This window comes from Cyclopterus lumpus, chromosome 4, assembly GCF_009769545.1.
Source record: "Cyclopterus lumpus isolate fCycLum1 chromosome 4, fCycLum1.pri, whole genome shotgun sequence".
NCBI lineage: Eukaryota > Metazoa > Chordata > Actinopteri > Perciformes > Cyclopteridae > Cyclopterus > Cyclopterus lumpus.
In genome coordinates, this window is record NC_046969.1 from 23,901,958 (window position 1) to 23,916,360 (window position 14,403).

The 14,403-nt window shown below is 48.2% G+C and overlaps 1 protein-coding gene across 1 annotated transcript in view; it reads right to left on the bottom strand.

The window, feature by feature from the left end:
- Window positions 1-365: 365 nt before the first annotated feature.
- Window positions 366-14,403, bottom strand: part of LOC117729436 (palladin-like) — a 31,740-nt gene continuing 17,702 nt past the window's right edge. Inside the window, exons 4-13 of the mRNA XM_034530462.1 lie at window positions 13,608-13,783; window positions 13,432-13,498; window positions 12,065-12,182; window positions 11,901-11,963; window positions 8,207-8,348; window positions 8,056-8,079; window positions 7,583-7,702; window positions 6,520-6,916; window positions 4,836-4,871; window positions 366-381 (exon numbers count right to left, since the gene is read on the bottom strand). Coding sequence (XP_034386353.1) covers window positions 366-381; window positions 4,836-4,871; window positions 6,520-6,916; window positions 7,583-7,702; window positions 8,056-8,079; window positions 8,207-8,348; window positions 11,901-11,963; window positions 12,065-12,182; window positions 13,432-13,498; window positions 13,608-13,783 — 1,159 coding nt within the window. The remainder of the gene's footprint in view (window positions 382-4,835; window positions 4,872-6,519; window positions 6,917-7,582; window positions 7,703-8,055; window positions 8,080-8,206; window positions 8,349-11,900; window positions 11,964-12,064; window positions 12,183-13,431; window positions 13,499-13,607; window positions 13,784-14,403) is intronic.

Sequence of the window (14,403 nt, forward strand, 5' to 3'; positions counted from 1 at the left end):
CAGAAGAAGGTCTCGGTGCTGCCGGCCAGGTGTGAGGAGCACATATATATAGAGGCTGGAGACAGAGACCTCTCTCTCTCTCTCTGCATTAGTCAGTCTGTCTGCTAGCTCCTCCTCTTCACAATAAAAGCCAGCCCAGCCAAGCCTGAGGCCAGTCCCTCTTTTCAGAATAAGAGCTCTTCTAAACCAGAGGAGGAATACCCCTCCCCACCCCCACCCCCCAAAAGAAAAGATAACAAGAGCCTTCAGAGTCGAGGACAAAAGCAGAAAAGTGACAGATTGCTTTTAAACCGTCTCCTGACTGAAGAACAGAGGAGAGAGTTTAAGAGAATAAAGGTCTGAACCGTTCCCGTCAGTTTCAGGTGTCACGAGACGCCCTTCCTGGAAACAGAGACCCACATTCACACCCAACGTGACAATAATAATAATAACAAAGATAGTTTGATGGAAGCGCTTTGGGGGGGGGGGGGGGGACGACGACGACCACACGGATCTGGTTTCATTCACGAAAACTCGTGTGTCTCAATTAAGGAATTTCCTTCATTTTTTTGTGGTGAAACAAAGTCTTTTTTTTCTCTCTCTCTCTCAAGAATAAGTAATATTTCTATTTTTGGGGTGTGCAACGCCTCTATTTTTAGAGCCGCTGTGTGCTTTCCCGACTTGCTAAAGAGTCAAAGCGTGGGGGGTTTGGGGGGGGGGGGGGGGGGGGGTTAACACTCACAATAAGACGTGTCCTATCTGTGATGCAATACATCTACAGTGCAACAAGGCTAAAGTTTGTCTCAATATGAGACACAATCAACGAATAATAACACAACATTATATAAATAACATGTCAGTGAGACTTGTTTGTAGACCCTGAATATGTTAAGTGATATTTATAAAGCATATAAATGATACTTTTGAGGGTTTACTGGCTGATTGTGACACACGAGACTTCCTAAAACTAGTGAAATATTAGTTTTACCAGCTGATTTTACCCTGAAAGGCCTAAATATTACAACTCATTTCAAGAAATATTACCAACTGAATCATCACTAGTTCTTATTGGCAGATTTCTTCACTTATTACAAGCAAAAGCACCTTTTATTCATAGTTTTTTAACACATTTCTGAAGTGGCCTTTTTTCTTTCTGGTGTATTTCCAGTTTGTGATTCCAGTTTGTTTCGGTGAAATTCTTCAGCATTTTTGTATTATTATTATATTTTTATTTTCATTATCATCTTTGAGTTACTAGTTTTTTTTTTGTATAGTTTGTGTGTTTTTAGGATTTATTTATTTGTTATTAAATAAAATAAAATGAATAAATATCGTGAATCACTAATTATTTTGTCCGGGATGAGCCGTGACATGAATTTTCCACACAGTCCCCATTGTTGTTATAAGTGTTCGTATTATTGTTAGGGAGGGGTCACGGAGCCGTCATAGAGGGGTCACCCCCCCCCCCCCCCCCCCCCCCCCCCCCCTGGAGGTGAGAGTCATTCCCTGATGCGCTGACTCATCGATTCATCGGCGAGTCAGCGATCTCAGAGTCGCCACCCGGTGACAGGAGATTAGAGAGTGTGTGTGTGTGTTGTTACACACACTAATTAGTGGAAGTGGTGTGTTGGTCTGACTGTGTCTAAAGAGAGATCAAGTCTTTACGGCACACACACACACACACACACACGCACGCACACACACACGCACACACACACACACAGAGACACACGCCGTCAGCCGGGGTCAGGATTTAATCAGATGTTGATTGACCTCATCCGGAAACAATGTGATCCTCTCTCTGTGTGTGTGTGTGTGTGTGTGTGTGTGTGACTGCGTGTGTGTGTGTGTGTGTGTCTCAGTGTTTAACATACCAGGGTGTTCTTTCCTGGGAAACGCACAGTGTGCTGTCTATGAGGGGATCATTGAGGCCTGTTAGTTTCCATGCTGTCAACTCACACACACACACACACACACACACACACACACACACACACACACACACACACACACACACACACACACACACACACACACACACACACACCCCATGCTCTGTGTTATGAAGGTCAGCTCCGACAACTCTCTTCCTTATTTGGAAAGTTTCAGGTCACGCAGCCGACCGACCAATCCGGCGGTCCGGTGGTCCGGCGTCTCGGCCAATCGCGTGTCTCCCATGTCCTTTTAAGGACTGCCCATCTCTCCCTGTGGAGGTTGATGTGAAAGGATCTGCTCTCCCTTGTGTGTCTCTCTCTCTGACTTCATTTGAGCTTTTTTTAAATTCCGTTGCGCAATCTCATTTCCTCCCCGATGACAACACAACTTTCTGTTTCTGCACCTTTTTTTTTTTAAATGTAATTTTTTAATATTTTTTCTTTCTTCTTTCTTCCATTAGCTGGTAATCAAATCTTGCACTAATTAAAGTTTGATGGCGACGAGCTCTCGGTGTGCATCCTGCAACACCTCGACGTAGAAAGCGATTGTTAGTACTTCGTTAGGGAGTTCACGACTCGCACCTCGTAAACGCAAACGCTGAGTCACAGCGCCGAGGCCCCGTAACACGCAGAGAATATAGATCCTTTAAGTCCAAAAACCTTCTAAAAACAAGGAACACAAGCGCGTGTGTGAGTGTGTGTGTGTGGGAAACTGGCTTGTTGACAAAAAGTTGTTTGTTGTCTTCAGTTTGCATGCCGTTGCCCTTGACAACAGCCTCTCGGGGGTTAAAGAGGTCTGCAGCAGTCGTTTTACTCTCGTGTGTGTAATAGTTTTATATTAATAACGTATATTGAGAGGCGTGCAGGCCCCGTGAAGGTGGATGAGACCGTCCCTCACCTTCATCACTGTTAGTGTGCAGAGCCTTGAACACGTTACGAGGATTCAATGCAGCGACTTTTGGTGGAATTTATTTCATTTATTTAATTATTCATTATTTTACAGCGTTCTGCTGTCCAAATTAATGATAAAAATGTTTTTTTCAATATTATAAACCGTGATATATATATATAATTATATATACCGGTATATATAAAATTATATATATATAATGATATATATATATATATATATATATATATATATAACATTATATATATAATTATATATATAATATATATAATTTAAAGATTAAACAGCTGATTGTTGAGTCTGAAAGGTTCCACTTCCTCCCTCAACACAAGCAGACGTACATTGAATAGAGCCAGGCTACTTTCACCTAAAATATAAATTAAACACTTTTAATAAGCGAGTGCAGTCAATGCGTATGCGTAGTAGTTTGGAGGCGTGGCCCCCGGAGTAAAAGTATGTTTTGTCCTTGGATAATTCAGTAGAGAAAGACAAGTGACGGAGAGATTAATTTAATTTAGACATAAACAAGACAGGATGTGAATAAGTAGTTAAATATAATATAAAACATTTGAATGATTCAATGAAACGTGACTCATTCTAAACTGAGGTCCTGTTTTTCATCATCTGTAATCTAAAATTTCGAAGTTGCATTAGAGCATAAAATCCAAAATGCATGTTTCTAGTAAGCTGACACATAAAAACTCACTTTGTGGAACGAGGTCCGTGCAAGAGGATAATTTGTCTTGTGAAGGAGAGTTTAAATTGTGGATCGGTTGGAGGATAATTGACGCCTGTGCGTGTGTGCGTGTGCGTGTGCGTGTGCATGTGCGTGTGTGACGGCCACCAGACGTGACCCCGCCCTGTAATATGAAGCCACGCCCCCGTTACCACGGTAGCACCTGTACGGCCTCCAGGCTCCTCGCTGCCTCCTCCTCCTTCTGCGTCGAGTGGAGACTTTCATCACGACCTGGAGCTTTAAAAGCGACGCAAGCGAGCGTGAAAACACGCACCGACCACGTGCACGACCACGTGCACGACCACGTTGCGAGGTCGTGCACATTGCGAGGCTCAGATTGGCCAGTTGCCCCGCCGCTGAGAACTTCCTTTTGATTCTTATCCTGACGTCTGACATCAACGCCGGGCAACGAACCCAAAATACCTACCGACCTCGCTCTCTCTCTTCTTCGTTTGCAGCCCCCCCCCACCCCGTCTCCTGCAGGCCTGCCAAGTCACACAACGACTTCCTCCAGCTCATCAGCTCCGTGTTACTGAAGACGAGAACCCGACCCGGCTTCCACTTCGTTATCCCGATGATTCAGATCCTTTTATTCTAGATTTGTGAACATGAACAATTCTCTTTGTATTAAAGGCGAGACACTCGTGCTCCGATTATTAAAGTCCATACCGATCCTCACCGCCTTTCACTTAATCCAATGAAGCAATGAGTCTATTTCATGGTGTTTCCACTCTAGTCTATTAGATTTATGGCATGCCAACCAAAGTGGTGCTTCTTAAGCAGAACTCCTGTAAAAATGCCCGCGACAAACAGGAAGTGATGAACTTTAGGTCGAGAGAGGTCTCTGTTCCTACATGTGACCCGAGGAAACCGCCTTTGGTTCATAGCAGGGCTGCTGCCGCTTTTCTTTTTGGGTGTAATTATAGAGTTTAAAGGGGAGAGGGATGGCCCATGCTTTCTAATTGCTTCACAGTTGGAAGCTGATTGTTGGTTTTTTTGCAGTCGTTATTGTGGATAAACTGAAAGAAGCAGCTCCTTAAAATAAAAAAAGTCTGTTTATTTTCTATCTTTGTTGCAGCTCTTTCTCAGTAACCCTGTGTAAGATGTTCATTTAAAGTGCACCATCAGCCGATTCCCACTCCGTTCTTGTCCAACCACGGCCTCTGATTCATTGTGCAATATTGTAAATTAATTTCGAGGTGAACCAGGAGCGTGATTTCTAATGTTTGCTTCAGCTGCATGTGGCGCCACTCGACTCACAGACAGATATATTTACCTGTCATTTCCCGTCTCCTCGTCTACACTCTCAGCTCTGGAAGCAAAGAATTACAACAAGTCACAACATGTCGGTGAACACATGAAAGCAGCGCGGTCACGTCCACGAGCCGGAACCACGGCCAGCAAGTACGTACGCATGCGCTGGAAATGTAGCGATGCAGGAACCAAGCGCTTACTGCGTTGTAACCCGAACCCTGGTCTGAATGAGGCCCGCTGTAACCCGAACCCTGGTCTGAATGTGGCCCGTCGTAACCTGAACCCTGGTCTGAATGAGGCCCGCTGTAACCCGAACCCTGGTCTGAATGAGGCCCGCTGTAACCCGAACCCTGTTCTGAATGAGGCCCGTCGTAACCCGAACCCTGGTCTGAATGAGGCCCGCTGTAACCCGAACCCTGGTCTGAATGAGGCCCGCTGTAACCCGAACCCTGGTCTGAATGAGGCCCGCTGTAACCCGAACCCTGTTCTGAATGAGGCCCGCTGTAACCCGAACCCTGGTCTGAATGATGCCCGTCATAACCCGAACCCTGGTCTGAATATGGACAGTCGTAACCTGAACCCTGGTCTGAATGAGGCCCTGTTGTGACCTGAATCCTGGTCTGAATATGGACAGTCGTAACCTGAACCCTGGTCTGAATGCGACCCTGTTGTGACCTGAACCCTGGTCTGAATGCAGCTTGTCGTAACCTGAACCCTGGTCTGAATGCAGCTTGTCGTAACCTGAACCCTGGTCTGAATGCGGCCTGTCTTCAACACTGGGACAGTGATATTTAAACCTCAACAAATAAATCTAAATAAAAAGTAAATATCGAGTGAAAATATAAATAAGGAGAGCAAAGAGTCTGCAACCATGCAAGCAGCCCGGCGGTGCTTTGAGCTCAGTCAGCAAAGACAGCATGTGGAATGTTCTTTCCATTTTTAGCTCAGCAGTTAGCATGCTAATAATTGCTAATATTCATGAAACCAAAGCATTGGGTTAGAAAGGTGGAAGTTCACATCCGAATGTTCATTAAGATTCCTTCACAAAGTTGTGTGCCAGTCCGTCTTGACTCAAGTTATTAAACTGACGTGAATATAATAATATATTAAAGCTAATACGTTGTTAGGGAAAAAGGTCAGAAGGATTTATTCTCTGCAAAATCATGAATATCTTTGCAAAATAATTGAATGACGCTCTCTCGAGCCGCGACGCACGTTTTTAAAGCGAAGAGAGAAAAAAAACGACATCTCGAGTGAAAGAATACACAATGAATAATGATGCATGTGAGGGAAAGCTTGGAGGAGGAAGCAGCAGCATGTGGAGCGGCCGGGCCTCGTGGAGACAAAAGATGTCCGTCTCTATTCTGTCTCTCGCACACATTTCGTATCTACTCTATTCTAATTTTTCTTCTCTCGATAAATGCAACGAGAGGGTTAAAACCCTCATTGAGTCGTCCCGTGATGGCTGTTGACATCCTACCTGATCCCCCCCCACACAGAGCTCGCAGAAAGGTGCTCAGGAACTCGACACAATGGCTGCGGCATGCGGGCAGAGAGCCACGCAGACCTGAGGACAGCCGGCGGACTCGGTGACGGGGGCAAACAATGAAAGCCAGGGGAATGCTTTTGTTGTCCCCCCCCCCCACCCCCCCCCCCCCCCCCCCCCCCCCCCCCCCCCCCCCCCTTCGCGATGGACAGGTACTCACAGCTTCGGTTTGGGCTTGGTCGGCAGTGGAGGACCGTCCTTCCACGGGGACGGAGGGGAGTCTGGTGCCACTCGGGCTGGACTTTGAGCTGGGTGAGACTGTGCCGGAGGTGGTGGTGGTGGTGGTGGTGGGGGTGTGGTTCCTTTAGGTGGGCTTAGTGATGCTAGATTTGAGTCATTCCCCTCCGCCTCCACCTCCACCTCCCGGCACAGCGCACCGGGCCAGATCTCCAGCTCCCTGATAAGGAACGCGCCGGGCTGAGACGGCATCTTGGGTGGCAGCTCCAGGAGGCTGATCTCCGTGGGCGGGGGGGGAGAAGGGGGAGGAGGGGGGGGGAAGGCGGCCACATCCTCAAACCCTGAGCTGTCACCAGACACGCTGTTACTGCAGTCCTCGGCTGCAGAGGGAAACAAACAGAGAGAGACTTTAATGTTCAGTTTGAACTTCACATACCTCAGCAGATACTGATTACGCACACACACACATGCACACACACACACACACACACACACACACACACACACACACACACACACAGCTGATCCGATCTAAAGTAGCAGCTGGGTCCAGTCAGGCTGATGCAATTCCTGTTTATTCAGCCTTTTCCTTTAACTGTGCAGTGAGTCCTGCACAGAGCATACACAGTTCTGTTTGTGATAACACACACACACACACACACACACACACACACACACACACACACACGCAGCAGTGTTTATGTGCTGCTGTCCTCACAAAGAGCTGCTCATCAGATGACGCCTCTCTTCCCCCTCACACACAGACCACACGGTGATAAACACGACAGAAGACGGTCGTCTGGTTGAGACGTGCGATACGAGAACTGAATACAAGCCACGCCCCCTCAGGACCACGGGCCTATCAGAGCCGGGATTCAAACTTATCACAATAAGAAAGCTTCCTGCTTTGATGTTTTCTCCCAATCGGAAGCATTGTAGACCTTAAGCCGGTTGACCAGTGTTGCTTCGAGACCTCTGTTCATAGAACATCACAGTAAAAACACAAACAAAACGGCGCCTCTCTTCTCCGTCCGTGTTGGACGCACCTGCGGCGACGGAGAGCTGCGCCGCGCTGCTGACGGAGCCGTGCGGGTTGGACGCCGCGCAGCAGAACCGGCCTCCGTCCTCCGGGAAGGCCTCGGCTATCACCAGGGTGCAGATCTCCTCTGGACAGAAGAAGAACAACAAACGACCGTCAACACACCTTTTGATGCAGAACGCTATTTCTTAAGGTTACGTAATACAAAATACTTTAATGGGAGGTTTTGCACTTTGGAGGTTGGATTCGCACGGGTGGAGTTCAAAGGCATGCACGCAGGTGGAGTGACATGTCGACTCTTGATTTGTGTGCCATGAGAAGAGCGAGAGTCGTCCCAGACAGGTGAGTCAGGACGAGGCCCAGATGTTCAGCGGCGTCCGAGTGTGACTCACGGGCCTGAAGGCAACACCCGAAACGCTAATGTCGGACGTGGATGTGTCATCGCTCGTGTGTGTGTGTGTGTGTGTTCACGTGCCGTACCTGGCTCGGCTGCAGACCGAGGCTCTGAGAAGAGGGAACAGAACAGGTATTTGAGTTGTTAGCGCTTTGATTTGCCAGATGATCTATATTAAATAAAAAAGGAACAAAATAGTTGAATCTGCATATTGACAACAAAAACAAAACGTCTCACTTTTCTGGAGAACCCGAAAATCGGGGGAGTCCAGGATCTCCTCCCCTTGGCGGTACCATCTGACCTGCAGAGGAGGGCTTCCTCGGACCCGGCACTCCAGAACCACCACCTGGCCCTCGGATGCTTGGGCGTCCTGCAGCAGCTGCACAGAGGGAAAGAAATGAAAAGAATAAATCTTCCTCAGAAACACAGGATGGGATGGATGGAGATGGTTGAAGATGGAGCACCGTCAAGAAACACCCTGAGAGATGATTGAAATGGACTGAAGGTTGCTCAAAATCGAGATAAAAATAGTTGATATTTTGGAGGTCACGTGAATGGCCTCCTTCAGTTTGCTGCTTCACTGCCTGAACATCTCGTCCCACCTGGTGAACTCACCCCAGACGGGACGAGCTCAGGCCTCTTTACACTAATCAGTAGGCGTGCGGTGTTGCGCAACAAAGAACGGCGTCAACATCGGGGCGTGATGGAGAAGCTGCTGTCAACACCATGTTGTGTCCGCTGCTGGTTAACGGAAACAGAGCCGCTCAGGCTGCTGAACCCATCAATGAGGGGCCCTCACGGCCCTCATGGCGCTCATGGCCCTCATGGCCCTCATGTCCCTCATGGCCCTCATGTCCCTCATGGCCCTCATGGCCTCATGTCATGGCCCTCACGGCCCTCATTGCCCACCTGTCCCTCATGTCCCTCATGTCCCTCATGTCCCTCAAGGCCCTCAAGGCCCTCAAGGCCCACATGTCCCTCAGGGTCCTCATGTCTTCAAGGCCCTCAGGGCCCTCACGGCCCACATGTCCCTCAGGGCCCTCATGTCATGGTCCTCATGTCCCTCAGGGCCCTCACGTCATGGTCCTCATGGCCCTCAGGGCCCTCACGTCATGGCCCTCATGTCATGTCCCTCACGGCCCTCATGGCCCTCATGGCCTCATGGCCCTCATGGCCTCATGGCCATCATGGCCTCATGTCCCTCATGTCCCTCATGGCCCTCATGGCCTCATGTCATGGCCCTCACGGCCCTCATTGCCCACCTGTCCCTCATGTCCCTCAAGGCCCTCAAGGCCCTCATGTCTTCAAGGCCCTCAAGGCCCTCAGGGCCCTCATGTCCCTCAGGGCCCTCATGTTATGGTCCTCATGGCCCTCATGTCCCTCAGGGCCCTCATGTTATGGTCCTCATGGCCCTCATGTCCCTCAGGGCCCTCACGTCATGGTCCTCATGGCCCTCATGTCATGGCCCTCATGACCCTCATGTCATGGTCCTCATGGCCCTCATGTCATGGTCCTCATGGTCCTCATGGCCCTCATGTCATGGCCCTCACGGCCCTCATTGCCCACCTGTCCCTCATGTCCCTCATGGCCCTCAAGGCCCTCAAGGCCCTCATGTCTTCAAGGCCCTCAAGGCCCTCAGGGCCCTCACGGCCCACATGTCCCTCAGGGCCCTCATGTCATGGTCCTCATGGCCCTCATGTCCCTCAGGGCCCTCATGTCATGGTCCTCATGACCCTCATGTCATGGTCCTCATGGCCCTCATGTCATGGCCCTCATGTCATGGTCCTCATGGCCCTCATGACCCTCATGTCATGGTCCTCATGGCCCTCATGTCATGGTCCTCATGGTCCTCATGGCCCTCATGTCATGGTCCTCATGGTCCTCATGGCCCTCATGTCATGGTCCTCATGGCCCTCATGTCATGGTCCTCATGGCCCTCACGTCATGGTCCTCATGGCCCTCATGTCATGGCCCTCATGTCATGGCCCTCATGTCATGGTCCTCATGGCCCTCATGACCCTCATGTCATGGTCCTCATGGTCCTCATGGCCCTCATGTCATGGTCGTCATGGTCCTCATGGCCCTCATGGCCCTCATGTCATGGTCCTCATGTCCCTCATGACCCTCATGTCATGGTCCTCATGGTCCTCATGGCCCTCAGGGCCCTCACGTCATGGTCCTCATGGCCCTCATGACCCTCATGTCATGGTCCTCATGGCCCTCATGGCCCTCATGTCATGGTCCTCATGGCCCTCATGTTATGGTCCTCATGGCCCTTATGACCCTCATGTCATGGTCCTCATGGCCCTCATGTCATGGTCCTCATGGTCCTCATGGCCCTCATGTCATGGTCCTCATGGTCCTCATGGCCCTCAAACGCTCCCGTGAGCCTCTTTCTCTTTGTGACTGCGTGTCTTATTTGGCATCCGAACATTTTTGGGAGGAGAAATGTTCATCACGGGGTCTGCCAGTGTGTGTGTGTGTGTGTGTGTGTGTGTGTGTGTTGTTTGGGTGACATCACGGCGCTGACTTCACTTGAGTCGAACATCCTCTCACTGAGATGATTACAGTTTTTCTTTCATAAAAGGAGGCTGAAGAAAAACAAATGTCTTTGTGTAATGAAGTGGAAGATGATTGACTGGCTGAAGGAGAGTGAGAGACCTGACCCTTGTGGGTTTGGCAAGCCCGTTTGAAGCTCAGTCTTGCCATCACCTTCAGCTGTGGGGGGGGGGGGGGGGGGGGGGTTGAAGAAGAGTCTGAGCTGGAAAAGGGGGTGTTCTTAAGCTTCTTGAGTGTTTTATCTGACCCCCACTGCTGAAAGCCACAGCACTGCACACTGTTATTAAGGGAATGGCCAGCAGACGCATAGTATGTACTCTGTGTATGTATACTGCTGTTTTTCATGGTTTGGGCTCAATCTCTTAGTCCTAATTAGGAAAAAACATAACGTCCAAGCATAGAAAAGGTTTTACACAATTATGTGCTTCAAACTTTCCCTTTATATAAATATCCCTTCTGCTTCATGCCAATGTCTCCGTGTGTGAAAGACTTGGATCTGACCTCAACGCCATCGAAGACCCGTTGAGGACTAAAACACCAACGGTCTTATCGGCCAACATCAGTCCTCAACCTCATGAATGCTTTTGAGGCTCAGTTCACAAGCCAGAGTCCGTCTGGTTAGTCCGAATCAGAGGCACATTTAGGGGCGCTGTGGGTACGTTTTAGGAGGCTACTTCCAGGTTCTGGAGAGCGAAGCCAATGTGGGAGTGAATTAAAAACTGCAAGTCTGGTTGTATAGAAGTCAATGCTTCATGTGTTAAAGCCGCATTCTTTCTACTGACCACTAGGGGGCGACTCCTCTGGTTGTATAGAAGTCCATGCTTCATGTGTTAAAGCTGCATTCTCTCTCCTGACCACCAGGGGGCGACTCCTCTGGTTGTATAGAAGTCAATGCTTCATGTGTTAAAGCTGCATTCTTTCTACTGACCACTAGGGGGCGACTCCTCTGGTTGTATAGAAGTCTATGCTTCATGTGTTAAAGCTGCATTCTCTCTCCCGACCACCAGGGGGCGACTCCTCTGGTTGTATAGAAGTCTATGCTTCATGTGTTAAAGATGCATTCTCTCTCCTGACCACCAGGGGGCGACTCCTCTGGTTGTATAGAAGTCTATATAAATGACTCTACTTCTCTTGATTTATTCCCTCAGTAAACATTGTAAACATTAGTTTTTGGTCTCAATCTCTAGTTTCAAGTCTTCTTCAATACAGCGTGATGTTCATTTAGTAAATTATGGTCATTTAGACTCAAACAGACCATAAAGCAGAGGGATGCTTTAGGGCGGGGCTACAAGGTGATTGACTGCTTTTTGCAGCATAGTAATGGCCGTTGTTTGGTGTCCACACCCTCTTGGCCGAGTAGGGATTGACTCACCTTGGTGAAGATAGGAGGACCAGGCACCTCGCCCCCATACGTTGACGACACTGGGCTCTGGATCTAGAAGATAATAAACTTTCAGAAAGGCGCTTGCCACCGAAGAGAGTTTTCCACTTCTTCGACCGTGTTGTGTGGATCAGCCTGTTCCGTGTGCTGCTCACCCGCTGTGGAGGCCGAGACAGGGACTGGACCAGGGTGGAGCGATGAGCGAGGCCCTCGGAGGTCTTGGGTGACGGCGAGCGTATCGTCAGGGACAATGAAGTGGTCTTTTTCTGCACTCTAAAATAAACAAAGGCATAAATCACCACCAAAAAAGAACTTTTCCTGAGAAAAAAAAGAGAGCTGTTTCTCAACTCGATATATGATACTTGAATCAAAGATAATTGTCTCCCCGGCAATTAAGATGATATCAGTGATCTTGGCTTCAGTGTGTAAACAGAAAGGGACCCAGGAAGTAGTCCAGATGGAGGCAGATTTATACAACAGATACAAGAATGGAAAACATTTAGAGAAGCGGACAGAGTGAAAATTCCTTCCCATGCAAAAGAGAAAATAGAAACGTAAAACATTACATCTTGATGGGTATGTAAATAAACATAAGTGTGCCACATTTTAACCAGTCAAGTAAGTTCTGCAGTAAAACATTTCATACTTATTATGTAATGTCACAGTGCAAAAGGTATAATTCTGTGGATATCCATTGTCTCTGTAACTGTGTTAGCAGCTAACTGTGCTAGAAGCTAACTGTGGTAGCAGCTAACTGTGCTAGCAGCTACGCTTCCCCAGTAACGCTGAAGTATTTGCTGATGTATCAATGCTCTGAGTCCTGGTGAAAGAACTTTTAAGGAAGCATTTTTAAAAAGCTCCTGCATCCTCATCTGGATCTGTAAAACAAGATGGTGTGCACTTTGGTTTTGCACTTTCCCTAAAAACTACTTATATGAGAATAACATGTTTTAAGAGGAAAGTAAGAAAGGAGTGAAAGCAGGAACAAAGTAAAAAAATGTACCTTTTGTAGATAAGTACAGGGGACAGTTGTGACCTCTTCTAACCTTCTGCATCTCTCATTACTGAGGTTATGGCTCTTTAAAGGCCTGTTAAGGGGCCTAGTTAAAGGCTACAGACCCGATAAACTGCAGCAGAGGGTTCAAGGTTCGTTGGGTCAAAGGGTCACGAGGGGTCATGCTGAAACACATTTGAGGAGACTAGCAGCAGGTCCTGAGTCTGTTTGCTCCATTTTGAGATGATGACCGATTCTTTTGCCCCACAGTCACCAAAGTAAATATTGGACCCATTTTTTATTTAGTTTTTAAAAGCCACATATCTTCCAAACATTCTGACACCAACATGGCGTTTCTTTTCAGACCGACTTATCCGGAGAAAGACGATCTTTTCTCAGCAACACACCGTCGCGAGATCTGGCAACCCTTGCGAGCGCCCAAGCTAAATATGTCCGTTTCAGCTGTGCAAATGTGAAGATGGCCACGCTCAAGGAGACAGGAAGTGACAAGAGTATCTTCGCACGTACTGAGGCATGGCTCCTGATCCGGACTTGGACTCGGCTCCTTCTCCCTCCGAGTCCGACGACGAAGCTCCTGCAAATGAGTAAAAACACACGCAAGATCACTAGTGCAGTTCAACTGTATAGATCCCTTTTAAAAAGTAAACGTTCTAACAGTTCCTCGACTGCGGAGAACATCGGACCTTCGATGTAGACCTCGGCGGAGGTGTTGTCCGCTCCGATGCTGTTGGAAGCCACGCAGGTGTAGCGTCCCGTGTCGTCCTCGAAGGCTTCGGCGATCACCAGCGTGTGCAGGTCACCGTCCCTCCAGACCTGGATGTCGGGCGAGTTGTGGAGCTCGCGGCCTTCACAGAACCACCTGGTGGAGAAAAGTGACCTCAAGTAACCAAAAGGGGCGGGGCTACAGTTTGACGCAAGAAGAGTGACAGCGGGGATCTTCCCTTCGTGTTCAAACACTTGCGCAAACGTGACTTTCAATGCAATTTTTTAAACTACTACTTTAACGGTGTTCTACCGTGCATTTAATTCATCGTGACATCTCCACTCAGTCTAGACAGCGAAGAAAATGATGACTTGGCGTGTTTCCAATCTGTTCCTACCAGCTATAACCATACGTTTTTTGGGGGGTATTTTGTGGATCCAGATTTATACAAAGAAATAGGTCTTAAATATAAGTCCGCAAAAGTTCCCAATCGCTATGTGACTGAAAATGTATTAATGCAATTAATATTACTATAAAAAGGCAAAAACGTGCATTACAGACCAGCAGACCATAATCATTACTTCAATTAATACAAATCTTAGCAAGCAAGGACCAGAACTTCAATGTATGGAGGTGGCCTTCCAATCTAACTAACATCAATAACTAGTCATTCACACACACACACACACACACACACACACACCCTCTGGCCATGTCTGAGATTCCATATCTGCCAAACGTCAGCCGCCCCGAGGCACCGGCGAGACGGCATGTTA